The sequence below is a fragment of the Plectropomus leopardus genome, chromosome 11 (genome assembly GCF_026936395.1).
Source record: "Plectropomus leopardus strain MGB_pleo_1.0 chromosome 11, ASM2693639v1, whole genome shotgun sequence".
NCBI lineage: Eukaryota > Metazoa > Chordata > Actinopteri > Perciformes > Serranidae > Plectropomus > Plectropomus leopardus.
The window spans coordinates 6,931,751-6,959,633 of record NC_142186.1 but is presented as its reverse complement, the minus strand read 5'-3'; the positions used below and the strand labels follow the sequence as shown (position 1 = coordinate 6,959,633).

The following is a 27,883-nucleotide window of genomic DNA, read 5'->3' as shown; positions in this document are numbered from 1 at the left end:
TACAATCTTGTCATATTTGTCGCATTTCCGCTCTGTTGCATTGATGTGGAGATCCACTGCATCAAACCAACATGTGTTTAAGATGTATGAGAAACAAAGAAGTCCAATGCATTGAAATAAAAAGCCTCTAAGGAAGGAAAGACACCCAGCAATGGTGAAGTAAAACAAACAAATGCGTCCACCCCCAGCTCTGACAGGAACACTATGCTTAAATTGCAGTGTGCTGTATGGATAGTGATGTTAGTCAAAGGCACCCAAGTTACTTTGCAAGTAAATGTAACACCATGAAATTACAGAATTATTTGAAATGACAAAGAAATTTAACATTATGAAGCTGTCAAGTCCAGGAGAACTTCATGGCGAAAAGTCAAAACAGAATCAATTTGCAGAGAAATGCAACCCAACTTCACACTGCGCGGTCCAATCACATGACTGTCAATTGGGCTGAAACAGAATAAGCATGTTTTATTGTATCATCACCTGAAAACAGATTGCCATGTTGCACTGCCATGTTTCTACACTAGCCCAGTACAATAGCCCATTTTGTCTCCACCCTCCAATGCCCCACAAATGGGCTGTGTAAGTGACACACCACCGCAATTTGATTTGGTGTGAATGCAGCCTAAAGCAGGCTTTTACTGGCCAAATTGTTAAAGAAAAAGTACTTTGCATATCGGAAGACCTCTAGACTAGGCCTCAGATTACATCTAGCTACAAGTATTCTGTATATTAAATTCCATCTCTTCTTTTAATTATATATGTATAACTGTGTTTCAAAGGTCTTCTAAAGAGCAGATAAGAAACTTGATTATTTTTTCAGTTTGTTTTCCTATAGAAATATTCTTAAAGCATTTAATCGATTATCAAAATAATTAGAGATTAATTTTCGTAATTCTCATTTTGACCAGAATGGTCTAACCCTGGCATACAGGATGGAAAGATTAAACCACAGCTCTCAAGTATGCAGCACTCCTCCTGCAGTCTGTGGCATATGATAAATATCCGTGTTACATTCAAGTACAGTCAACCTCCCCCTTTGGCCTCCTACCTCCTCATTACGACCCCTCTCTCTCTCCCTCTGATTCTATCCCTCTGTATGTCTCATTCATTCCCTCGTTCTTCTCCTGCTGGATGGATGCAGCTGAGCAAGGTGCGGCAGCTGGTGCCCCAGGAGATCGCTGACCTGGGGTGAGCGCCGAATAAGAGTCAAATTAACGTTTTATTTCATTACTCACATTTAAACACCAGCAGCGGCAGCAGTTCTCAATGTCATCCAGAGGGTAAACACTGCTCAACAAGGGCGAAATAACAAAAAACATCAGCAGCACCATCACAGCACAGGAAGAGCATACACATTTTTATCCCCAGTACTAGAAGCAAAGCTGGTGTTTATTTTAATATCTCTATGCGTTTCCGACCAGAACAGTTATTTGTAGTGCCGGCAGCATCTCTGTCTTCCTGTTGTCTCTTCCTCTCTTTATCCCTGAGGGTATAGTATTACGCCTTGCAAACAGATTGGGCCAGCAGTAGCCAGTGAGCAGCAGGGAGAGCACCTCAGGGTGGTTGGATGTGTTTGTTAAGCATGGTAATTCACTGTTGGGAGAATGCTGTAGGAAAAAAACATTGCCACCATTTCAAAGATAGTCTGCCTCTGTGACTGTGCAGTCTTTTCTCTGTCTGGGCTTTTATCCTCGTGGCTCAAAGTCTTCCATATCTTATATAAGGACAGATTAAGAAAATAAATATATATATATATATATATATATATATATACCAAAAAAAAGTGAGTTTAGACAAAACAGCTTCAAACAGCCCACAGTTGGGAGTCAGATATGCAGCTTGTGTGGCTATCTCCCGCTGCCTTTGCATCTAACTCAGTTTGCTGACTGCTGTGACATTTTTGTGATCATGGAAAAGTGCAGAGGCTGAATTTATTGTCGCGGGGCCTCTGCTTTGTTGATGGATGTGCTCTGAGCTCATCCTTATCTGTCAGGAAGCATTAAAACATGAAGCATACCATTTGTTTCTATGCCTCTTTCCTGACTGGCCAACAGTGGCATCTAAGGACAGCAACATAGGTTAAGGTGACTGAAATCAAAGTGGTTTAATTGAAGGACTTCATTGCTGTCATTGTAGGACAAAGCAGGATGTGAGCAATGTAAGAATAATCTTCATAGAAATATAATGTGCAGTGTGACTTAATATCCTTCACTCTGAAGAACTGAGTGAGAAAACCTAAACCGAAAAAGCCCGTCATGTAGCCCCCTTCCAGAGATGCTAGCATCCCTTTGATTGGTACCACTGGGTTCCTCAGGTTTTCTAATTTTATATGATACTAATGTCGTCACTTTATCATTAACACATTATGTACGGACCATGATCCCATCCCAATTAACACGTTAACGCTGACGGCCTTAATTGGAACATTTTGACATGGATCAACAAATTCTCGTCCCATCTCTTCAAATAATAATAGTCAGTGTCATCCTCCTGCATTTATTGTTTATGTTCTAGAACAGCATGTTTATTTATGCCTTTTAAATGTCTTGTGTCTTTTCAAAATAGTTTTCTTAAGAAATGTACAGTTCTGTAGATGCATATAGTCTTTTTAAAAATAAACTTACAGTATTAATATAACACATTGTATTTCCATTTATTTGATGTGCAACCACAGCAAGTGGTAGGGTTTAGGCAGTTAAGCATGTGGTTAGATTTAGAAAAAAAAATGCCATGGTTGCAAGACTCCAGGGCATGATAGGAAGTGCCTGGGTCTTAGCTGCTCTGACAGGTGATTGGTCTAGATTTTGACTCAACAGCGTGGTGTTTCATTAAAACATTTTTGTTTTTCATAGAATTGGGGATATGTTAATTTTCTTTGTCTGATTTGACTTCCTGTACAAACTGAAGGCGGCTGGAAACTGTCCAAGTTGACCACACTGTCTTTGTCACTGCTTCTCTGCTGCTGCCCCATCTCTTCCATTTTCCAGACAAGGTGCAGTTTCTCTAGAACGAACCTATTGTTTGGTGTTCACTATTTTTGGTTTTAAATATTGAAATGAGCTGAGCAGATTGTACAGGCCCATAACATGATGAGACGGTTTGTTCTGATTGGATGTTTCCAGAAGACCTTTCTGTTGTCTTGACTTTACAGGTCTCTGTAATGTATGAGGAGGAGATATAGTGGTCTCAGAGCACTATTAAAAACTAAAAGCCACAAGCCTCACTTCATTGAGACGTAACCCAATGTGACTCTGATTTATGACTTTACAACAGATGGCATAGTAAATTTTCAATGTCATTACTCAAGCTCATACCTTAAAACATTAAAACAATGCCTTCTTCTTGTGGAAGAGCCATTGTTGGGAGACTCTTGATGCCATACACATACAAAATAAACCCAATAGAATGATAAGCATCATGATGAAGCTGACACACTGCGGTCCTGACAGCATGGCATTGCTCTGATCGCACCAGTCAGGGAATGCTCTATCAAATACAAAGCTCCAACGCATAACCAAAAGGTCTCTACAGATGCAATCCTCTCAACTTAAAAAGCCCTTCAGCTACCTGCTGAAAACATCCTCTCACCTAATTGCAAGTAAGAAACGTAGACTTTGACACGCAGGCAAAGAGTTGTAGAGAAGTCAGAGCATTGAGACATTTCCAAGTTAAGCGTGGGTATTACGACAGAGGGAAGAAGGTGCCACTTCTGCTCATTTTACAAAGGGTTCACAGGAAGGCTAAGGTAGTGGCGTCAACAACACACCAGTGCTCATCAGCTTCCTGCACGAAGCTGGCTGCTCGCTCCACTTACCCCACTGTGAAGCTTGCTTTTTCTCTGTAGTGTAGTGCTCTATAGTGCAACTAGAGTGGCCTGGAAGGCTGTAGAGATTTGACCATGTGCTCCATTTTGGCTAAATTTGCTTTAGAGAAAGGATGTAAGGGAGAGAGTCTGGTTTTTGTAAAGGAAAAGTGCAGTTAAATAACATACTGTACACGTGATTTGGGGCCCATGAAGCTTTTTATCTCAGATCTCAGTTATTGTTTTATAAGAGCATAGAAACATGTGTGGACATGAGTTATCATATAGTAATATATACTTATTTACTTTGTTACCCAGAGTAAGATTAAAAGATTGATACCACAAAAGTCGGTTAGCTTAGCGTAGCACAAAGTGTTTTCACCTTTTTTGTACAGATAGGCAATATAGATAGGCATATACAATGAGATAAGAAATAAGATATAATATGTCAATAAGTAAGGTGTAGAAGTGCTGGTAGTTGAATTTTGTTACCTTTGGTCAAAGCCAGGCTAGATGTTTCCCAGTGTACAATTTTTGTGCTAAGCTAACTAGCTGCTGCATTAATGTCAAATAGAGCACCCCAGGAATGACTGTTTTCAATTGGGCTTCGCCCTGGGTCCCTCCTGAAGAAAGCCTGTGGGATTTGGATCATTGCAGAAAATAAGCTCTGTGGTAAAGAAATGTCTATGATCCTTACACGATTTGTTCAGTAAAAAAAAAAAAAAATGAACACAACTATCAGGACTTTTGAAGCCTAAACTCAATCACCAGAAGTAAAAAGCAATTCCTTGGCTATAATTGAACCACACTACGGTCGTGTCACTATTGCTTCGAGGCTATAAAGCCGTGTTCGGCACAGCTTAATTGAATACATTCTGTAGCTTCACTTAGCCACTTGTTAGCATCCACCTTTTTTTAAGACACATAAAAGTTTATGAGTGAGGTATTTACTGACATATTTTATGTTGTAGAAGAAAACATGAAAGTCTGTTTAGCTTGTTTTAACCTCAGACCATATATCAGGCTTTAAACCAAAATCCCAAAATCTCAAACAACCCACTAACTTTGAGACGAGGGAACACAAGGTGCTAAAATGTAAACTGATTTCTGGGTTTTTAGACTCATTCCTGGGGTATTTGCTAGGGCTGACCCAGATGCTTCAAAGCTTCCATCATTACCATTGTAACCAGTGTTCAATCAGTATTTGAATGCACCATTTTCTTTACCATTAACCCAAATATTCCAAATAGCCCATATATTAAGAAATAGTAATACAACACAATTCATTATACATCAACATCACTTGTTAGATATTCTCAGACAAGGCCATTTAAACATAGTGATAAGCCTCATTCTGTGACTACCAACAGTTTGACCACCTGTGACTGTCTTCTAGATATGTCCGCAAGGTATAGACCTCGTGCCAAAGTTCTAAAATTTACAAAAATGAGCCCCAAAAAGTGGTGTGCAAGATATGCCAAAGGAAACTAAAATCTAAAACGAGCATGTGACTGTGAGCAAACGTCACTGTCTTCTCAGTTATCTCTTTAAAATAAGTATGTCACACTTTGTCAGATAATTATTTTAAATGTAGAATTATAAAACATATCTTATATGCAATGCATAGTTAGTCAAATTTGTGACACCCATTGCAGCGAACCGAGGGACAATCAACTAATCAGAGAACAACACACACAAGATTTTAAATCCCCCGTTGTGCTTTTTGATTTATGCACCTTTGAAAAACAGCATGGTTATAAAGTCATTTTTGCCCCAAGAACTCCCCCACGCACATACATACTGTACATGCACATAAACAGTATATTCATCTCATTTTTGAAGTTCCACTGGAGCGTCTCTAAATGATTTCTGACAAATCTACCCAGTGGTACAGAGGCATCTTAAAATAAACTGCCCTTTTCCCTCCGTCTCCTCCGGACTGCTGCTGAATCCCCCCCCCCCACCTCTTTTTGAGCTCTCTTTTTCCTCAGTTTGGGCCTGTAACTCATCATAAAAGAAAGAGAGAGGTAGATAATGTGGTGGCGCCCTGAGCACTGCGCACACGGCATACACAGAAAGAAATACTGTATAAGAGCTAAGAACAAAGGTCAAGTTTAATAACCGAGCACTCTGCAGACATTATGAATGCTCAAAAGGTGAAGCTGCAGCACATTGAATCATACTAATGAGGCATTGTGCACTGGGGGATTAGGAAGAGATGATGTAAGGCATGTTTTATAGAAAGCTAAAACACAATGACAGTGAGACCACAGGGCTGATTTGTTAACATTTCCATAACTGATATACTGAAGGACACGATAAATTTTACTATCAGCATTCAGGTGACTTTCAAAGTCAGATCATGATTTCCTGTTAATATGATATAAAGGTAAATGACCCACGTGTCAAGTTAATAAATTATAACTGTCATTTATAAATAATGTAATAAATGATGAATATATCACTCTTAATTGTCAGTGTACAACAAAATAAGTCAAATATAATTTAAAAAAATATATATATTTTTAAATTATAATAAATAATCCAAGGAAAGAAAGACAACAACAAACCTCTAACATGGCTGAATCCATCCATAATCTGATATTATATGTGTAGAGTAACATCTTTATGGCGTTATATAATAATGATAAATGATAAATTATAAGGTAAACATCAGCGATGCTGTCTCACATGCTTCTCCTCTAAATGCACCATTAATTTGACTGATTAAATTTGGGTAATCAAGATATGCCTTTCATTAGCGTTTGATGTTATACAGTGCATAGTGCAAACTATACAGTGGCGTACTGTAAGTAAGCATGAAATACCTTTCAAATAAATCATGTTACAGGAGAGGCGTCCCTGCATTTCCCAGTTGTCAAAGAAAACCTTCAAATCAGCGAGCTGTATTGCTGTAAAATAGACGCTATTTGCAAGCTCTCTATCTGTCAGCACAGCATCAGAGCGAAGAAAATTTGACTTTCATCAAACATGAGCTGGTTATGAACGAATTCCCGGCTCTACTCAGTGTGTGCTTTGTGAATTGCACATTGTTCTCCTGTGAGCTCTTCTCAAGACTCACAGAATAAATCTGCTTCAATGAAGCTCATAGTTTTTCCTCTCCATTTTCACAAATTCTTGCTTTGTAATGGCTCCATCTTTTAACATCATCCTGCCACTCTGGGTATTGCAGTCATGTGTATTGTATGGTGGTTTATGTATATCTAATCCACATCTCAGTAATTGCTAACACATAAATCTAATTCTAATCAAGCGTAAATCACTCTTCTGACTTGCGAGCTGCTTGCTGCTTGCCATGTGTTAACAGTCTTACGGCTCTGATTAAGTGTTAGAAAGGATGCTCTCCACCAGCCACAGCCAAATTAAAATGAGAAGGTGAGATAGGGCCTGTCATCGCCAGCTTTAGCACCTCACACACAAGCGGAGGTGTGCCACACAGTCAGCAGCAACTGCTCGCTCACCTTATGGCAAATTAGCACTATTTCTTTGAAGTAGATGAAATCAAGGAAATGCCCAGGATTTCCCCGTTAAATGTGGAAATTCTGAATAGTGATCTTACAACACTGAACAACTGATAGTTGGCTAAACCCCTCTGTTAAACAGGGATTGTCCCATCATATCTTAGCAACCTAAACGAGGCCTGGCAGGCCTGTCGAGCTTTGAATTTCTCAAAATGTTGAAGCAGTGTGCGCGAAGCTACAGTTGGAGCAGGGGTGAAAATCTCTAGATGCTTTATGATTGGATTTGATTACAATCAGAGGGCGAAGATGCAATTATAAAACAATTATCAATGAGTCTTTATGTTTGAAAAGTTTTGATTTCTGTGTTCTTCTTACTGGAATAGCCTTGTTACTTTTAAACCAGCATAGCATATTTTTAATGATTCATAATTAAAATAAACAGATTTGCAATAGTAGGAACAAATGGAAGACGTGTGGAAGGTTACATTCTATTACACGATTTAGTGTCCACATGTCAGGGTCCTCTTTTTAAAAGAAGTCAGCAGAAACATTAAACGTTCAGCCACAAACAGCATTTTCCACCGACTCCTGAAACTAATGTAAGTTTATTAAGCTAGCTAGCTGTCACTGGCTAAATCTGCAAGTGATGGCCTAGTTGTTATTTCAGCTGACAAAATTGACAGTTGGCTCAAAATGAGAAGCCAGCTTTTGTTTACTCATCTCTGAAATCAGGAATCTATTATTTGAGAAATCTCTAAGAATGTCAAGTGGCAAACGTGTCACATTATTATGTAGTCTACACTGCATATGTGCTGGGCGAGAATGGAAAACTTGACTGGCATAGCAACAAAAACTTACAGGGGCAGACTTAGCAAACAGTCATTTGTAGAAATTCTTTCACAACAAAATGACATACAGAATATTTTTGCTTTTAAAAAATACATTATACTTTGCTCAACAGCTCTGCAAGAGGCGAGTATACACTAACTGAATTAGAGACACAGTTCTTTCTGATGAAGCAGGTTATCAGAGAGACATGAGCCTGCCAGCATTCATTTTCACCCTACTTGGCTTGTGAAATTGAGACATCCATATTTGATGTCCTTCCTGTGTTTTTCTGAGAACCTCCTCTCTCCCGGAGACCTGTCCCTGCTGCCCTGCCATACAAATCACCTGTTTCCGATACGGTCTCCATGTGGCACAGAGAAATACATGAATCCCATTTAAAGAACAAGTAAAGCAATGACTGGGTGGCTGGCAGCAGTTAAGTCAGGAATTAAATTGTCTGTGTGGCAGCGTAGCTTTACAATTCATTCTACCTGATAGCCTGCAGAGGGACATACAGTCATTGTTTGCATAAATGGAGCATCACTTGCTAATGTTGACATCTGACAGGTTAACGGCGAGTTAGAATCAGAGCTGCGTCGGCATGAATGTTCAATTATAGGCACCATGATACTGCATCCTTTTCCCTTTAAATGCCCACAGACCCTCAGCTGTAATAGGCTTTGTTCTCCTTGGTCAAGGAATTGATAAATAACAGATTGTACCCATCCAGAGAAGACGGCTGGCCTAAATCTAATGATGCTTGAAATATGGAGGGGTCAGACCAGGCCGTTTGCTGATCTCACTAATCAGCCGCCCAAAATAGAGGCTTGTCTCGAGGAACAGAAAATGACTCATAGTATTCAGTCTCTTCTCTTACTTGCGTCACTTTGTTTTCTTCTGCAGCAAATGGTTAGCAGCTTCTTCAGGGTTTTAATGGGCTGCCTGATTGTCGCTTGCTTGGATCCTTTTTGTTTTCATTGTTGTTAACAGCATATCTGTTGCTCACTATGTAAAGAGGAAATGAAATAAGATTTAGGGATGACTGAAATTATATGACCAAAAGTATGGCATGACCTGTGTGTTATTACATTCAAAGTCTAGACACACTAAAGTGAAAACAAAGAATTAGTGGCAAAGAAGGCCGACTGTTGTGTCACCTCATGTTGCCTGTGTCTCAGCCAAATAGTTGCACTTGAACAAATTGCCAAGACGACGACAATGGCCAACTAGCATGAACATTCAGTGAATGTCTGAGAGGAAGTTACTCTCCTTGCCAGTAGGTGGCAGTAGTCTGGAAGACTAAACCGGAAGACCAACAGGATGGATTATAGATGCTAGTTAGCAAGTTAACAGCAAAACCCGATGATGAAAGAACAAATGTTCTTCAACATTTGCTAGTAAACATTTGCACAAACTGTTTCTGCTGAAGAGCTCAGTGGCCACAAAAAATGATCTTACCTTAACAAGTTTGTTTCAATCTCATGCCCTCTTGGCTGTTTATTTGTTTTCCTCACTGCCAAAGGTTGTGGCCCAAAGGTGTTTGTTTGAGGATGGTGAGGTATAAGTGATTTGTTCAGAGATTCAAATATTTAAGGTGTCGTGCTTATTGATGGCCGTTTCTCTCAGTTAAAGACAGAATGTCAACTTTTTATATTGTCAGCTAAACATTCCTCTTTAGCAGAAATTTATTTTATTTATCTTTTAACAGAACCTATGACTTTTAAGTAACCTCTTGCTGGTTGCTCTACTTGCCTTTATGGTCATACTTTTATGACTTTCATATATGCATTTATAGTTTATATATTTTATATGTTTATATATATATATATATATATATATATATATATATATATATATATATATATATATATATATATATATATATATATAATTTTTTTTATGGTGATGCTTTCGCTTTGTAGCCCTTTGAGATTTGTTCCAAATATAAAGTACATAGCAAATAAAATGTATTAGTATTATATGACCATGGTACATCAGGATACAATATTATTGAGATATGCCGATTATTGCAATAGCATATTTTATTTTTCTACTGTTTTTTAATCACCCACCCCTGTAAAATATCATGGTAGAAATTTGCCTTAATTTGGAACTAAGGGGTCCGAAATCATGAAAAAAGATCTTCAGAACAAAAGTACACAAATGTATGTAGACAGGGTTATCTTATGGCCATAAAGTGAACAAGATCCAATGATGGTATTAACTGTGCATGTCACCAGTGTCAGTTACAGCATTAAAAAACCAATCTACTCACAGTAGCTCTCCTTCCATGTCATCTTCACAGGTTTGATCATTCCAGATCCATGGCCTCCTCATAATCATGGCACACACAGTCAGTATGTTGCTGACAGTGGCTCTAACAAGCCCTGAAAAATGATGTGTTCTCTGACCCCAGAGAGGGGTGCAGAAGCACTCACTAAAGGCAGTGCAGCGAAACCAAAAGCGTTTTTCTAACTGCAGCTGGTAGAGGAGAATATTACTCTCAAGTAAAGTTGATTTATTATGTAATAGCTGTAAACGACCTTGACAGTTGTCCTCGGAGCGATGCTTTCTCGAGGACGCTGAGCCTTGCTTGTGTTTTTGAAGCTTAATGATGTCATCCAAAAATAATTCATGTGTCAAATAATAGAAAGGGTGCTTTTTTTTCTTCATATTGAGTCCGAAAGTCAAAATTAATTACAATCAGATTTGTAATGTTCAACAAAGTATCAGTGTCTGGAAGCATGATGTCAACAATTAATACTTTATACTGCTCCCAGCATGAAAGCGAGCTGCAGCCAGCCCGTCCAGAGGTCGTCTTGTGTTGCCATATGGCTGAATGGGAGGTGACATGTGACAACTGCAGGCAAAGCTGGCCCCTTCTGATGTGACAGGAGAAAATAATTTGCATTAGACAACCCGCCCGTGAGAAAGAGCACTTAATTTTAGCCAATAAACTTCATCCGCACCTCCTCCTCTTGATGTGTAACACAGTGTTTACCTGGTCTAGACTTTTTCTTTGTTTCTGATTCGCTCAGAGCAGGGCTTCCTTATTAATGAGAGGTAACAAATCTGCCTATAAACCTTGCCATGCATCACAGGTACAAAGCCCTACTGATGTAATATAGCAAACATTTTGCACCTTATTCTGATAAAATCATTCAAATAAAGAGAAGTAACATTGACTTTAATGTCAAACAGCTCAAGGAGGTATTAGCAAACCCTGTTCAGCTCTACCTTAGTTTTACCCAAGAGTAGTAGTTGGTGACATTAATATACATTTTGAGATTTTTAATGGATTATACAGTTTGAGAACGGTTTCACACGTGTAGAAGTAGGGTGTAAACCCTAATACACTAACCACAGTGATGTGACAGAAAGTGCTATCTGGCAGAAAGTGCTCCTTACATCCCATGAAGTCCCATTGGATCGCATATCCCGTGCTGCCAGAACAGACAGCACTGTCCTCCACAGAGACAGCTTGTGACTGCAGGTCCTCGTCTCGCTGCATGATAGTAGCGTGCTCCTCGCCATCCGTCTCAGGGTTATCCTGAGTTCAGTGCCACGCGGAGGTAGTAGAAACATGCAAGACCTAAGCAGCCGTGGCCTATACCTGTCAACCTGTCAGAAGGAGATGAAATCAAAGGCAATGCTCGGTGGTATTGAGCTTGCATCAGCTGTTTACCAAAGGGTTGAGATAACATCTTTGCTGATGGGAAAAAATTAAATACCATAGGAGTAAGAATTGGACAGGATAGGATTTAACATGATTACTCATTGGCTTTAAGAATATTATGTATTTACTAAACATTAACTCTGGTGTTTCTTTTTAACACTGGATGTCTTTTAATTTTAAGCACAACTGAACTTTAAAAACAATAAAAGTTTTGTGGTTAAGACACGACTGTGTAACACATCTTGCACATGATTGTAGTTTGTTCACATTCACATAATAAATAACATCTAACCCAACTACAGTAATCTAATAATACGTAACAGTTCCAGTGTCAATAACAGCAAAATATATTTTGAGTAAGGACCGATAATTGTTTCCCTAACTTTGAGGGAGAGGCTGAGATTGTCACAACCCTAGTAAATGGGTTAATCACTTGAGGAATATATACCAGTACATGGTTATAAAAAGTTTATGGTTTTACAGGTAAATGGTTATGTAGGGTATATAGGGTATATAGGTAGACAGCTATCATGGGTATGCAGTTAAAGATGCATAGAAGTAGATGGGCATGTACTGTAGGTGGAAGGTATTTAGATAAGCATATTTATGTTAAAAAGAACCAAATGGCAAATCGAGTAAAACTTTAAAGTAAAATGGGTAAAATGGATCATAAAGCATCAAAGGAAATACAGACACACATGCGTGCACACTGATTACTTTCAGAGTCTTGTGTGTAATTGCAATCAACATCTTTTCATTGGAAGGCAGCAGAATCCCAGGCTGTCTTCACAGGGGTTGAGTCATGTAGGAAATTAATTTAGCTGGCCAGAGGTATCTCTGCATACCGTGCCTGCTTCCATAAAAGATGCAAGAAAAGGGACACTTTATCCAGCCTTGTTATCCTTGACTTGTTTGACATTTGAAACTAACATATAGTCCAGCGTAGTCATCCCAGTTGCATAATATCCACTCTCAGGCTGAAAGCCCAAGGGCACATGGCCACAATTATCATGAAAGGTCATTTAGTGTAGCAGAATACGGTGCATCCACTCCGTTGCATACATAATTCAAGAGCACAAGCTCAGGGGTAGAATATATTTTCTCATAGACTCTGTTGCTGGTCAGACATGGTGCAGCTTATTTAAGACTGTTTTGGAATTTTATTGAAATAAAATTAAATTAACTTCTGGTTAAGTGGTAAAGGAGAGTTCTACTGCAGTGTTCAGGGCCATTGTGTTTATGTCAGGATTGTCACAATCAAATGGATGAAGGTCACAGTTGGAGCCATACCAGCAAACTGCCTCACTCACAGTATGCACAGCACTTTAGACCTCAATTTTCCTCCCATGGTGTCAGTACTGACACGATTCAACTCAGCCTGTAGTTAATGTTTGATGGCTCACACTGAAGGAAAACGTAATGATCGTAATAATAATCATAGAGTCTAACTATGCTTCACCTCATACTATGTCATATTCCATACTATATCATAATGGACCATATTACGTTAATATGTTCCATTAACTCTTGCATTAACTTCTACGACATTATTACAGACAAACACTAAGTACAATCACTCCCCCCTTTCTGCAGGGTATCATGTGTTGGGTTGTCTACTTGTGTATCAGTTTCTCCACAACTAATCTTACGAACTAGTGAGCCAGTTAGCCTAATATTTTGTATGTATTTGTGTATTTATTTTACTTTCTCTACTTACCTGTAGGGGTGGGCTATATACCAAATATACTTGATGTATCGCAGCTTGTTCTACATGCGATGTATGTGACTATATCGTGCACATAGCATATAAAATTGTCACGTTGTTTTCAAAAACGACCGGAGTTTTGGTTCTCTCGCTCCTCTCCTGCAGCTCTCTGTCTCTCACAGGCACGCTGACACACACACACACACACACACACACACACACACACACACACACACACTGCCAAACTGTAACTATTCAGTCACAATTTGTGACAATGGAGCACTACTGTAATTTGCAAATACTATTAATATATGAACTGGAGAGCTGTGAGTTTGTTTCCAGCTTACAGTGAACTTAATGAGTAATAGTTGCGGTAGCGTGTGTTTGTATTTGCAGAGCTCTGAAGGCGACTATTTAGTCATTTTTGGCAATTGCAGTGCACCAGTGCAACTTGCAGTTATTAATAAGTGAACTGGAGACCTGTTAGTTTGTTGCCCACTTACAGTGAATGAATCCTCACGGTTTAAGGCACTGCAGTGTCTGTTTAACTGTCAGCTACCGCTAACATCCAACTGCTGACCGGAAGTTTCAAGTCCACAGCAAAAAACATCAACAATTCTGGCCGGAGACAAGCCAGGTCCTTCGAAATAATAGCACAATGGGTCCCACGCTGATTTGTTTAATTTTAATATTACTTATTAAAATTTCTCTATAAAATGACATTATTTAACTTCCTTATAACCATATTTTATTAAATGTTACTGAAACAGTGATGTATTCAACTTTGTTATGTAAAAGTAGCTACTTTATTTAACTTTACTGTAACTGCAGTTAATTCAATATTTTTTTTGTTTTATTTTGGTTGTTAACATTAGCTGGAGGACATTTTAAAATACTGCAATATATATCTTGCATCATGATATAGCCTTAAAATATTGTGATAATATTTTAAAGCCATATCAGACCTACTTCTGTCTGCTGCAACAACCAAATATCCTCACCTGGGATCAACAGTGGTGCTTAGCTTAGTTTAGCTTAGCTTTCCTTTGGAATTGTTGAATCTGTTCTTATGTGATCTAAGTTGGAGACAAAAAATTGTCTGTTTTCTGGAACAACTTCTTGGAACAGAATAAGTTCAATTATTCCTCAAAGAAATGGAAAAATCTAATTCCATCCGGTCTTTAAAGTCAATAGCCTGGTGAGATTGTATTGATGCTCTGGTGCGTAGCAGGAAACACCACAAATGCTAATTTAATGTGTGTGTGTGTGTGTGTGTGTGTCTCAAATTGATTAGCTATGAATTATTCAGTGATTCTGCCACTAATGAAGATTCATCTCTTGGTGTACCTGTGAGTAGTCACCTGCAGAGGTGTGTGTGTGTATGTGTGTGTGTGTGTGTGTGTGTGTGTGTGTGTGTGTGTGTGTGTGTGTGTGTGTGTGTGTGTGTGTGTGTGTGTGTGTGTGTGTCCGTTTGTCAATTCAGCTCTGCCCTGAGATGTGAATGAGAGGGAGTCCAGACAGAATATGTGTGTAAGAAAGAATAGGCATAAATGCTTCCTACAAATGAGGAAAACGATCTTTAGAAAAGACAGGATTCTTCACCCCTGAGATCCTTATGTCTGCATGCTGCTGGCTGTCTGCTATAAATGTCAAAACAATTCAGTTTTTTTCCAGATTAGCCCAGGGACACATGTAGTATTGTCTCCTATGTGTGCTCCGTATGATGAACAGAGCTGTGTTGTTAGTGAGCGTCTTTATTCCACGCTGTCAAACAGCTGCAGCCCATGGAGACGTTGCATCATTCGTTTCATACGCACACGTGTCTTTTTCTCTTTTATGACTCTTGGTTGAAAGGTGCCATCTCTCATGAGTGTGTTTGGATGACTGCTTCCTCCGCCACAACACTCACACAGGAACTGGTTAAAGATGCAAGGAGTAAGATGTCAAACCTTAAAAAGGAAAATTGTATGTGACAATTTCAGCATTTTTTTCTGGCAAAATGTTTGTTACTTTTGGATACTAAAAAAAGAACCTTTACTTGTCTTGAGATGAGACTGTAATTGCTTTGACATGCTCGTTGATGTTGTTGTACTGCCTTTGGCCACCAGTAGAGACCAGTAAGAAGAGGATAAACATTGTTGACTTTTTGGCTGTTGTTGCTTACATAAACAGTTGCATTTGTACTTGTATGCTGTAGAGTATTAACCTGGTTTGCCATCATGATGTAAGCTCTTTCTAAATATAAATCTGACAAGATTAATTTCTGGTCTGATAATGAATTTTGAAGCCGAATAAAACTATTTATGTAACGCACCCATCCCCTCCTCCTCCACAGACCTTGGCCTTTCTGATTAAAGGCCTGTGCTCCAGTGCGCCCTTGTCACAGGCTTTACTCAATACATCACGAAGAGAGATGGAGAGAAAGCTCTTTGCATTCCTATTTGCCAACAGAGGATTAATTTTAATGTTTACACTGGATGTTCTCTTTGGTTGACAAATGTTGTCCATGTAATTTTTTAATCTGATAAAAAGAAATTTGACAACAATGATATAAACCTGAGATCTAACAGGGTATTATTAATGCCAGTACACATAATTTATGACTGGAGTGCAGATAAAGTTAAATTAATAGGAAAAAAATGAAATATTAAAATCAAATCATACATATAACATGCCAAACAGTAATGAAAAAACATGGTTGGGTGTAGTCAGAAGTGTGGTTTGTTTTATTTGTAACTATATCCAAAAAATGATGTCACAATGTCCTGGAGTACAATTTTACATCGCTGCAACACCAGACTTTTGACAACTGAAGGATATTTTAATGTACAAAATTTGAAATATTTGTAAACCTATGAATTGAAAGAAAATGCTTATGCATATTCTTACCTTGATAAGGGGCCTTTTTATTAAAATGCCATTTTTTCCCCCAAGTAACAAACTGAATATTTTGTACGTCCTATAAAAAGTCAACTTACTCTTGAGTTCACTGTGAATTAAAAAAAGTAAATAGATAAATAAAATAAACAAGATACGGTGATGCAGCATTCCTGTGAGAGAGAATATAAATTTATCATCCATACTGGAGGTGTTACTTTAAAAAAAGGCCTAAGTAAAATAGTATTAGCAACTAGCCTTCCTAACACTGTTGGATGATAACATACTTAAAAGGAAACAAAACATGTTTAAATGGTATTTAACTGGCCAAACTCACTCAAACAAACACACTTTGCTCACTGGTCACACCATGACTTCATAGCAGACTAGTCCATCTTGTTTTGACATGTTTACCACCAAAGCAGTGGTTATACCTCATGAGGAGGAGACTGTAGTTGTTGGTCAGTTAAAATCTTTTCCTCCTGTGAGGCAGCACAAAACTGTCCATGCTTAAGAGCCTCTACATGGGACACTTGTTGGCACATTTAAGGATTTTATTTCATTTTTTCCCATTATGCGGATAATCAGAGAACTTATGTAACACAAGTAGCAACAAAATTGTTTGATTAGTAACTGTAATGTGCCGATTGAGTTTAGAACAGTAAAGCGTGACATTGCTGTTACAGACTAATCTAATGCGACTTTCCCCCAACACTGTCTATCATTAACAAGACTGCTTTTCTTTCTCCATGGTGATATTCTAGTTTTTGCTTGTTTAAACACTGAGAGAGTCTTACAGCCAAATGTAAATTCTGTCGCATTCACCTCACCTTAGAGTTAGAAATGGCTTGAGGACCGCACAGAGACCCTTTCACTTTTCTGTTGCACTTCTGTTGACATTGTCCTTCTGTTAAACTTAATTATCTGGACTGTATTCAGATGTTGTCATCCTAATGTATGCATGTTTAGTTTACTTCATGTGCTCAGAGTTCTTTACAAATATGACTGCACTTTAGCCAAAGATATTTTGTCCCTTTGTTCCCTCTCACTTCATCTAGGAAAAAAGAAAATTTTTAAAAGCTAAAAATGATCAGTAAACACTGCAAAACCGCAAAAGAATGAGCTTAAAACAACCCAAAACATAGTCCGAAATTTCAGTGTAGATCAAAACTTCAGAGTGCTTTTTGGTGTACAAATGCTCTGCTGTGTGCTCAACCATAATATACACTATTATATTTAATATGGCATATGGTGTCTTTGTAACAACACTGCGCCAGGATCCTGTCTCTGAAATGAGGCAGTTTAAAGTACCTAAAGAACAAAAAGAGGATATGTAAATATACATGATATATAAAAAAGAAACTTTTTGTCTAAACTTAAAAAAGTTAATGTCTGGGCTGCCGTAAATATTTTAAATGAATGACTGAGAAGACAAGTTGAGGTAATTTTCTAATGTTCAAACTTGTCTTCTCAACTTCAGTTAACTTTTTTTTTTTTTTTTAAGTAAAACAATATGTTTCTTTTTGCTGTGTAGAAAATGCATGGATGATATACACAGACAAAAAACTATAGATTGAGTGCTGGACTTTAAAATCAATACCTTTGTGTTGACAGGAAGTCAAAAGGAAGCCTTAGTTTTGGTATTAGTCCACAGAAATAAGATTAAGTTGTGCTGTTTTTGTATCGGTCATCCAACACTGACCAATTACAAAGTGTTTCATCATATTTAGACTTGGCAAAGTAAAGCTTTTCTTTGTTTCACAGTCAGTGCATTTGTTCCAATATTATCTGTTTTTTCTTCACCTAGACTTCCTTTTTTTTTTTTTACAGTTCACTCCACTAAGTTATTTACACCCACGCAGGCAGATCAGTATTCTGCACTGCTTGTCTGTCAGGAAGGCATTACAGTGCACAGTCATTTCTCACTCTGCTCAGAAACATCATTATGCACTGCCCAACTCAGAATACAGACGGGCCAGGCGGAGTTTCTTACAGGTCGAGTATCATTACCCAACACATTTCAGAGCGAGAGTGGCGTTTCTCTCGAAGATGGAGACCTGAGATTGTCCCAAACTCTTCATTCTGCTCTCTGCAGTGCTCTGGCAGGGTCTCACTGTTAGTCAGCCATAAAAGCTGCTGAGCCATACGACTTTTTTTACCAGTATACTGATGGCCAGTATAAAGACGGTAGAGTTGATTTGTAAGGAAGTATGCTTTTACCATCTACACTTAACTTCACTGACAATGACTGACTGTTTGCTCTCTACTGTGGGAAAAGTTGTTATGATTTATAACAACATTACTTAACATATGAGCACCAATAAATTCACATTTTTAATTATAGGTCATGAAATAAAAAGTGATTATTAAGCGTTTTTATTACTGACTGTTTATAGTTGTGTAACAGATGGGTGTTTATGGGATGCATTGTGATCATGTAGGCTACCATGCTAAACTTTGTCTCAGATTTTTAGTACCTCTACAATTATTGATAGATACAAATACTACCTCTAAAACTTTTAATAGACACAAAAACTACTTCTAAAATAAAAGATAGATACAAATACTTCCTCTAAAAGTATTGGAGTATTTGAAAGTAAAGTAGACACAAATAAGTTATGTTTACTTTATACACTGTTAAAATTTGTTTTACCTTTAAAAGTTAGCGTCTAGACTGCCTTAGTTTATTATATTTGAGAAGACTGATTGAATCATTACAAAATTACCTCACTTGACTTCCTAAATTCAGTAAACTAAAAAAAGCAGTAAACTAAAGCAGCCTGGACATTTACTGTTTTTAAAGTTAAAACAAATACTTTACTTTTACAGTTTAAGTAAATATATGAGTAAAATTAACTTAATGTCCGAACCCATGTGCTACCAGGGCCAAGCTGATGTGGAGAGCCAATGTGTCAAGAGGATTTCAGGGCCAGGACTTTCTCTTTTCATGCTCAGGTCATTTCAGCGAATCTCTGTGAACAGATATCTGCATATGAATGCAATATATATATATGTATTTAAAAAGCTATCATAAAGCTATATCATTTCGAGATAAAAGCCTTTGAGTTCTGCGATTGCATTTGGCCTATCCGCTCTGCCTCTCCACTCGGACCAGTCAATACTATTTAGACTTAATGGAAACCAGAACACTTCCAATACGAAAACATCTTGTCCCTTTGCCAACAGATTCTCCATACATATGCAGATGTTTGTTGGTAGAAATTAGAAAATGGCTAGCCTGGTTGTGTCAAAAACACAGACTGTAAAATTTCTCTGATGCCTCGAGTTTGGCATTTTGGCCAATTGCTAACTTGGTTTTTTTAGAGCCAGAAGTGACAATATTTTGGCAAGAGGCTGGTGCTGTGGAGGAGTTTGGGTTGGATCTGACTGATAAACCGACAACACTATTGGCAGACAACCTGTATATGAAGCGGCCAACCCTTAATCATGCCTAACTTTAATGAAATGTGGGAGTGAGTTATGTTAAAATTCACCCCCCGAACATTTGTCGTGAACAGAGAAATTACCTGTAGAGACCTTTTTGGTACCACTCTGTAAACAGGTTTATTTCTGCTGTTAAGTTAACTTGGGGGTCGATGCAGATTGAGTCGCTTTAGAAACCAGCTTCGAGTGGCCATTCAAGGAACTGCAGTTTTTGACACTTCCTTGTTGGCTTAATTTTTCAGCCCTGGAGGTTGTGGCTTAATCAAAAGTAAAACATTCACCTATGATCACCTCTTTAGCTCTGAAATTAGATTCTCCATTGACATGCCTTTCCTTTGGACAGCGCAAGACTCGCTTATCCTAGTTTCCAGAACATGTGCTATACTAGGCTAACCTTGCCCGTCTCCATCTCCATATTAAATAGACAGGTATTAAAGTGCTATGATCTTGTCATTTAACTTTCAGCCAGAGAGCAAATAAGTATATTTCCCAAATGTCTAGTTATTTACTCCTTTTACATATACTGTAGGCTCAGTAGATTTAATCGTATCGTGCACTTGGCAAACCCTGGCTACAGGTCTATGAGATAAGAATGACACAGAGACACAAAGCTTAATTTGCTTAATGTGAAAGATATCACTCCAATTATGATTCACAGTGTGAGTCCTCAGCCAGCATCTCTCTGTCTCTGTCTTGCCAGGGGAGCTATTGAGTTTCCATGACAATGATAGATGGATGTGGCACTAACAGAAACATTAGCTCTGCAGCTTTTATTGCTGCTGTTCCAGGAGAGGACACCACTCTGACATTTAGTGACCCGTGTGTCGAATCCTTCTTTTTCAGAAGCTTTGGGGCTGGGATCCCTGCACAAGAATGTGTTGCATGTGATGCTTCTTGTTACAGTTACAGTATAATATAATAGGACAGTAGGCTCAAGGCCAGGCTCTGTTCAGCACCCATAGTTTTAAGTGTTGTCAAAATAGGAGCACTGATACAGGATCAGTGGTCAGCAAACATTAATGTGATTTGTTTTTCTTTAGATAAAGCTGGGATTCTTTAACTTTAATGTTTTGTTTTGTAGTAAAGCAATAGGCTTCAGATCATACTGTAAAACCTCAAAATGAAGGTGCTGAGGTGGGCTTTGTGCTCTTTTTATCCACCATGTCTTTTTTTTTCTTTGATTGAATCTATTTATTGATTTTTCAATTACTTTTTTCCCAGAGTAAACATGTAAAGAAAAATATATATATGGTTCTGCATCATACAAAGGCTAGATTTCCCTTGTTTATTTCAATTGCCCTTCAGGCCTTGGGAGGGGTATGTCAGCTTTTCCTGGGCCATGTAACTATATATGCCCCTCAGCCAGAGGTCTTTTTCAAAGACACTTTGACATGTCACTGTGGGAAAAACACACCATCATAATAAAAAGAGCAGATGTTAACTAAATAAATGAATGCTAAATTCTATTAAGCTGCCTCTTTCAGGGTCCTGTTATTGTGCGTGCTGGCTTCTTGAAGACAATTAAGCTGTTATGAATTTATTAGTAACACCTGTGCTTTTCCTGCTGTTACAAGTCAAAATGTCTGCTGTGAGAAAGGGCTCATCTTGTGCCCATTGAAGAGGATAACAAATATACAATTTAGTGTGTAGGATGCAATGGCTCACCAATTTTACCTTAAAGTTATATAGTTTTAGATCTCAGAGAAAGAGACCCCAGGTGTGAAGACTTTGGCATAGAGGTAGAGTTTAAGAATCTTTCAAAGTTTTGTTTTTTTTTAATGATTTTTTTTCTAGTTTTACTTAAAGTTCTAGTTCTACTTATAAATGTGATTGCATTTTGTATTTCATAGTACAGCTTCAATGAGAACTCAGCCTTTAGTGGACCCACATGGGGCGCACACCAGGGTGCCCTAGTAAAGCTGAAGAATCAATTTTGTAAAATATCTGCAATATTTGTCCCGAATGTTTAGCAATATGTTAAAAAAAGGTATTTTAAGATTTAGAAATAAGTCAAAAAGAAAAAAATCTGCTTAAAAAAATATTTTACAGTTATACAGATGTTCTTTTACATTCTTATATTATATTATGTATGAATATAACTATATCTACTGCTGCAGTATGCTTGTAAACAATCATTCATTTGAAAACAGATAAATAGTCAATATTTTAAGACTGGGATCCAAACTTTGTATCAAACTCTAAAAAAAGTAATGTTCAATTTATATAAAATATGACCATCATATATTATATGATACTTATCAATAATAATTAGTGTATTTATAAGTGAATTGTAAATCCTGCATCTGTTTTTAACCCCTGCTGTGTGTGCTGTTTGTGCTGTATTTGTTTGCTCAGTCTAGTAGGGCTGCATGTTGGAGGATAGGGGGCAGTAGAAGTATGGCTGCTTAACCAGTGTGCCCAGCATGATAACTGTATGAGCAATGGTACTGGGATTTGATAGAGTGGAGTGCCTGCTGTCCCGGTCTCTGATGTGGAAATGCGAGTAAATCGGAGGAGAAAGAAAACATAGATTTGGGTCAGCTCTAGCCCGGAGGAGGGGAGCTGTCACACAGGAGCAGGCCTGTTAGTTGGCTGCATCTATCTAGCAGGCAGGATGCATGCCGCCATCAGGCGTGCAGAATACTAGGGAGATTACTGTGTGCATGGCCCTCAGCCCGTCTCCCATACTTTTCACATTTTATTTGCTGATGCATTTTAAGCCGCATTGCTATCCTGAATGCTTGGTGTGATGCATACATTTCCATCTTTGCACTTTAATAACCGTATAGTTTTTACCAAATTAGCATTATAGTTAGCATATTTTCTGCCTCTGTTCATAATGCTTGAATAAGATATTTAACGTATGACGCCTTCTGGTAATACGCCCCCATTGCTGTTTGATAAGTAGGACTTTTACTTTAGAATGTCACTACCTTGCTGCATTAAAAGAGTTGGCCTCTCATCACCGTACCGCAGATGAAACCCAGATACTTTCAGCTCTCACTGATTACATCTCCGCTGAGTTGCCATCGCAATAAACAGGGTGCTAATGCACTGAAGCCACACACACACACACACACACACACACACACACACACACACACACACACACACACACACACACACACACACATTGATGGCCTGCAATCTCATGCCCAGTCAGAGCAAACAGGAGTAGTGACTCATCACCAGATGGCTGAGTGTGGCACATCTCCGCCACCAGGAGCCCTTATGCTTTTACCACCTGGAACAGACCCAAGTGACACGGCCTTGGAGCCCGGCCACCCAGTATACACAGCGAGAACCAGGCAAAACACGGTGCATAACACACCCCCATCCTGTCCCCGGTTAGCTTGGATCTTTTCCCTCCTCTTTTCTGTGCTACTTCTGCATCACCAGCCTGCTCTCTCGCTTACAGGTTCCCCATCCTTTTCCTCTCCGTCCTGTCCATCTCAATCTTATCCCCTGTCATCCCATCTACTGTACCTCCCCACATACACACACACCCTGCCTCCTTATCCTCCCCCACCCCACAGGTCTTGGCTAGGCATCAGTAACAGGCTCAAATCGGCTTGGCCAGCTCACGCCTCCCTCTCCCTGTTCCTCCCCCCTCCCCCTGTCTGTGTATCCCTGCTTGTCTGGGTTATATTGGGTAAATAAATTAGCACAGTGCCCCACTCTCCTAATGAGGACACAGTCACATGACAGGCCTTTTCCTATGCTTAAGTTAAGCAGTTTGAGGGATCGATTCCATTATCTCCTCAGCAGAAGAGTCAATGGAACCCGTTCTGAGACCTGCTGGGTATGTACCAACTCTTTTCACTGGATTCTCCTTTTTACCCCAAAGCAATTTCTTTCTCTAATGTCGTCTAAAAAGTATCTTTATTCTAAATTGAGTTATGTTTTGACGGAAAAGGAAGCATAATGGGAGAAAGCTACAAGCATAATCAAACATTTTTCCTTGCAAATGAAGACTACTGTTGAAGGAAAACAATGAAGTGGCCTATTTGTATTGGAGCTTTTTAGCAAGTAAATCAAAGGAGGACTAACGGCAAGGCTTTTTACTGGTAAGAGCCTTTCCAAAGCTTGGGCTTTGAACAGTTTGATAGCAAATTCCTTAGGCACCATGGTGAATACTTGATTTTCCAATAATTTTGTCTTCAAACAAGACTCAAACCCTTTCTGAAAGAGTTTTGGGAACCACTTTCAATCGATTCCATTTGGGGATCGGGAAACAAAGGGTTGTATTTCTAAATGAAAAGACATAGTTGACAACACTGGCATTTCCCCCCAGGGGAGCAGAACGGAGAGATCTAAAGGGCTTAGTGGGATTGTGGAGGAAACAATCGGTTTGTCAGAGATAGGTTTGAAAGCATTCATCAAGGTAACAGGTAATTCTTCAGCAATGGTTGTATAGCGTCTTAATAGGCCACTTGAAAATACCCTTCTGATTTTTGACACCAGATGGTACAGTTGTCATGAGGCTGCAATGACGAGCCTTCAGAAGTGGAGAGAGCTGTGCGTCACTTTACACACCAGCTTTTCACAGACACATCATGCATTTGCAAGATCTCTGCTATTGTATGATCACAAAAAATCAGAAGTGTCTGGCTGAATCACAGTCAAAACTTTAGCACCAGAGAGCAGTAATGGACATATTGGAATAAAGCACTATAGCCAGATGCTGAAAAGATGTACATGCATCCATCGCTCCAAGGTCATCTTGACTCCTCCCAAAGTGGAACTGTCAGTAAGCAGTCTGTGGATATAGCCACTTAGTTTTGGATTTTCTCTATACATGCATGGTCTGTCTCCTTTGTCCTTGTAAACGTAAGTTAACAAAGAAAATTGGAATCGGTGACTTCAACATGTACAATCAAATACAAGGAGCAATAAGCTAGAGGTGTTCACTGGTTCAAAATGACCAATCTTAGAACCAGTCCTCTGACAGCGATAATATTTAGGGTGATCTGGTGTAGGCAACGGATATACAGGCCAAGACTTCCTCTTTGGTGTAATTACAGCAGATCTTCTATAAACAGATATTTGCATATTAATGCAGATAGAAAAAAAGCTAATTTAAAACTAAATTACCGTCAGATTATAGCAGATGGGTTAAGAGATTGGATTTTGGCCAGTGCATGCCACTTATATACACAGACTAGTTACTTGCTTGTTGAATATGATTGATCTATACTACTTGGACTGCAATTGGATACAAAATCTTGTCCTGTCACTAATAGATTCTGCATACTCCCTGAACCCTAATGATCCCTGTAGATCTAATTGGATCTGATCCTTTTTTTTTTTTTTTAATAGATTTTTTAACTTAACAGCACAGTGCTATCCACAGTTCAAGACATCTTAGATTTAAAAAAAGACATAAAAATACAATACATGTATTATTATCATTCTTCATATTATTATTATCAGTTTTATTATCATTATTATTACTACTACTAATAATAATAATGATAAATAAATTAACTAATTTGATAATAATTAAAATAAAGAGAAAATTAAGGGGGAAAAAACACCACCATCTATACAAAAAGAGGCAGATACATTGAGAAAGGTGACAAAGTTCTCTCAAATAGACCATCATCCTTCTTTAAACAAGCCATTAGTCATACTCAGGGTAAGATGTTACAGTAGTTTTTCGGTGCCATTGCCTGACTGAGGGAGGTTTGTCACTTATCCACTGCTTTAAAATACATTTCCTAGCAAGAAGAAAGAGTTTGGCACATACTTTGAAGCCAGATTTACTCAGGGATAATGTTTTAGATGGCAAGCTCAATATGAAGAGGCGTGGATATTTAGTTATTTTTAGTGAAAAAAAAACATTTGTTCAACTCCTGTACAATATAGTACTGAATAGAGCCAGGGTACCAGTGAAGACCTCTACACCAAGCTGCTAAAGCGTTTATCTGATCGCAGTTCACTAAAAGCACACTGCACACTTTACTGCCACAACTGGATTTACCAGATAAAACATACTGTACATCCTCATTATTGCTGCCCTATTGGATCTGGGTCTTAATGTTTTGGTCAGGACCTTGTCCCATGTTGGGGTGTTAAGTAGGTCTGTGTCCACACGTACACACAGATCTTGGCAGAGCAAGTGAAATTAGCACTCCAGGACATGTTTCTAATCTTCACCACTGTATCTTTAATCCACTTTGATCAGAGAAAGTGGATTTGGTCTTCCAGTGTAAGCAGGAACCCAGTGGCCCAGATAGAGGGAATATTCTGGGAGGACAGGGAGAGGAGAAGGACTAAATGGCCATGTGTCTGTTGTAAACAAGAGAATAATGCTAATGTCCATGCTAATCAAGATTGTACTCTCACACTAGCTGCCTGAGAAGTTATACTCCATATTTATAATCGGATAGATCACGAAATGTGGCATATTCCCATGAAAGGAAATATGAAAAACACATAATCTAGCAGTTTAGACTTAAATCGTATGGCCACAGGTCATGCACGTGTCAGATTTAGCATACGATTTAGGATACATGTTACACATATGAATGTCAGATCAAATCTGTGTCACATAAAAGAGAAAAACATCAGAATTCAGGACGCTTTCCAACTGCGGGGTGAACATGTGAGAGGAATGTACAACAGACAAGTAACACTTCTTAATGATATCCCTCTGAAGCTGGATAGCTATCACTTTAGCAGCCTTAATGCTTTACGTTATGTCAACGCAAGCATGTGTTAAGTCCACAGGGATCATAAATACTCAACGATGCCTGGGATCACCACAGTAAATCTGTTCAAATGAACGTGTCCTTTAACATGACATATGCGTCTGTGCAGATAGACACACACACACACACACACACACACACACACACACACACATGCAGAGCCAGCATTAGCTGTGATGTTTTCCGTTCCTCACTTCTCGTCCTCCACTGAACGGCACCATCTGTTTCCCAATGAGGAAAGTGATTGATGAGAACTGGGCTCCACCTGAGCGGAGGGGAGATACTGTAATGTGGGCACATGTGCTGTATGTGGTATACACTACACTATCTGTGTACTGGGATATGTGCAGGTTGGATTTGTTACTTGTTTTATTGAACAGAAAAGGGAGGTCAAAATGCTAAATTATGCAGCAACCACATTCGGCATGTTGATTATTAGACATGAATTAGTAAGAAGTGAGTCACACGTTGCTGTTTGTTGCCCTTAGATGTCAGTATGTGTCTGTGCGTGTGTACGAGGGGGTAACACCCTGAAAGTCATGCATGTGGAAACTGCATTGTTCCCCGTCGGTTGTGATTAACATTGAACCCTGGAGCAACAACATGCTGCGTGTGTGTGTAGTCAGCTCTTTAGACCTGTCGAAAGACATTAAACTCGGACAAATATCCAGCTGTTAAGGTTATGTAAGCTGAAAAAAGTAAAGATTAAGCATTTAATGTTAAACTTTAGTCATAAATATCATTCTGTGTCTTATGCATACAGTTTGTCTCTTTCCAACACTTTATAAAGTCAACTCAAAATTAAATTGCGTGTCATTTTTATTTAATGACGGCACTCCCTGTCCATGCTTATGTACAGAATGTGTCCCAGTCAACACAGACGAAAACGTTGTTTGCATGAAGCCAATCAAACCATTGCATTTTTAACTTTTTTGCATAAAGCTTTGAAACTAGCCGCTTTAGATACTGAATGGTATAGTCCTTATTTTTTTAGCATCACTGCTGCCCTTCCTTAGCTTTTAAACTACAGTCACCAGCACAAATTATTTTTACATTGTTGCTTTGTGCTCTGCCAACCCAGCTGTCAATCAAACACTTACACTGGCCCACCCACTCAGTGGCTGAGGCTAAAGGAGCACTTCTGATATTCCTCACATTACTTTTTGTTTTGTTTTTTTCCTTCATTAATAAAACATTTTAACAGAAATGTGAAAATCTCCTCAAGAATGCTTCTTGACCACAAAACAGGCCTGATATCAGCTAATACTGTATATACTTCTCAGATATATATTGGCGTATATGCTTACTGAAAAATAATGAGAAATTGCAGTACAGAAAGGCCAAAAATATGTTTGT

The 27,883-nt window shown here is 38.6% G+C and overlaps 1 protein-coding gene across 4 annotated transcripts in view; it reads left to right on the top strand.

Annotated features, from left to right (window-relative positions):
• Positions 1-27,883, top strand: part of oxr1a (oxidation resistance 1a) — a 208,832-nt gene that overhangs the window by 31,311 nt on the left and 149,638 nt on the right. For 2 of the 4 annotated variants that reach the window (XM_088083902.1, XM_088083901.1), the window contains exon 1: positions 23,483-23,616. The exons of 1 other annotated variant lie outside the window; for it this stretch is intronic. In XM_088083902.1, the coding sequence (XP_087940028.1) occupies positions 23,591-23,616 (26 nt within the window). In that variant the 5' untranslated portion in view covers positions 23,483-23,590. Of the gene's footprint in view, positions 1-23,482; positions 23,617-27,883 lie in introns of those variants that run through there. One more of the 4 variants, XM_088083899.1, reaches the window with a different exon arrangement.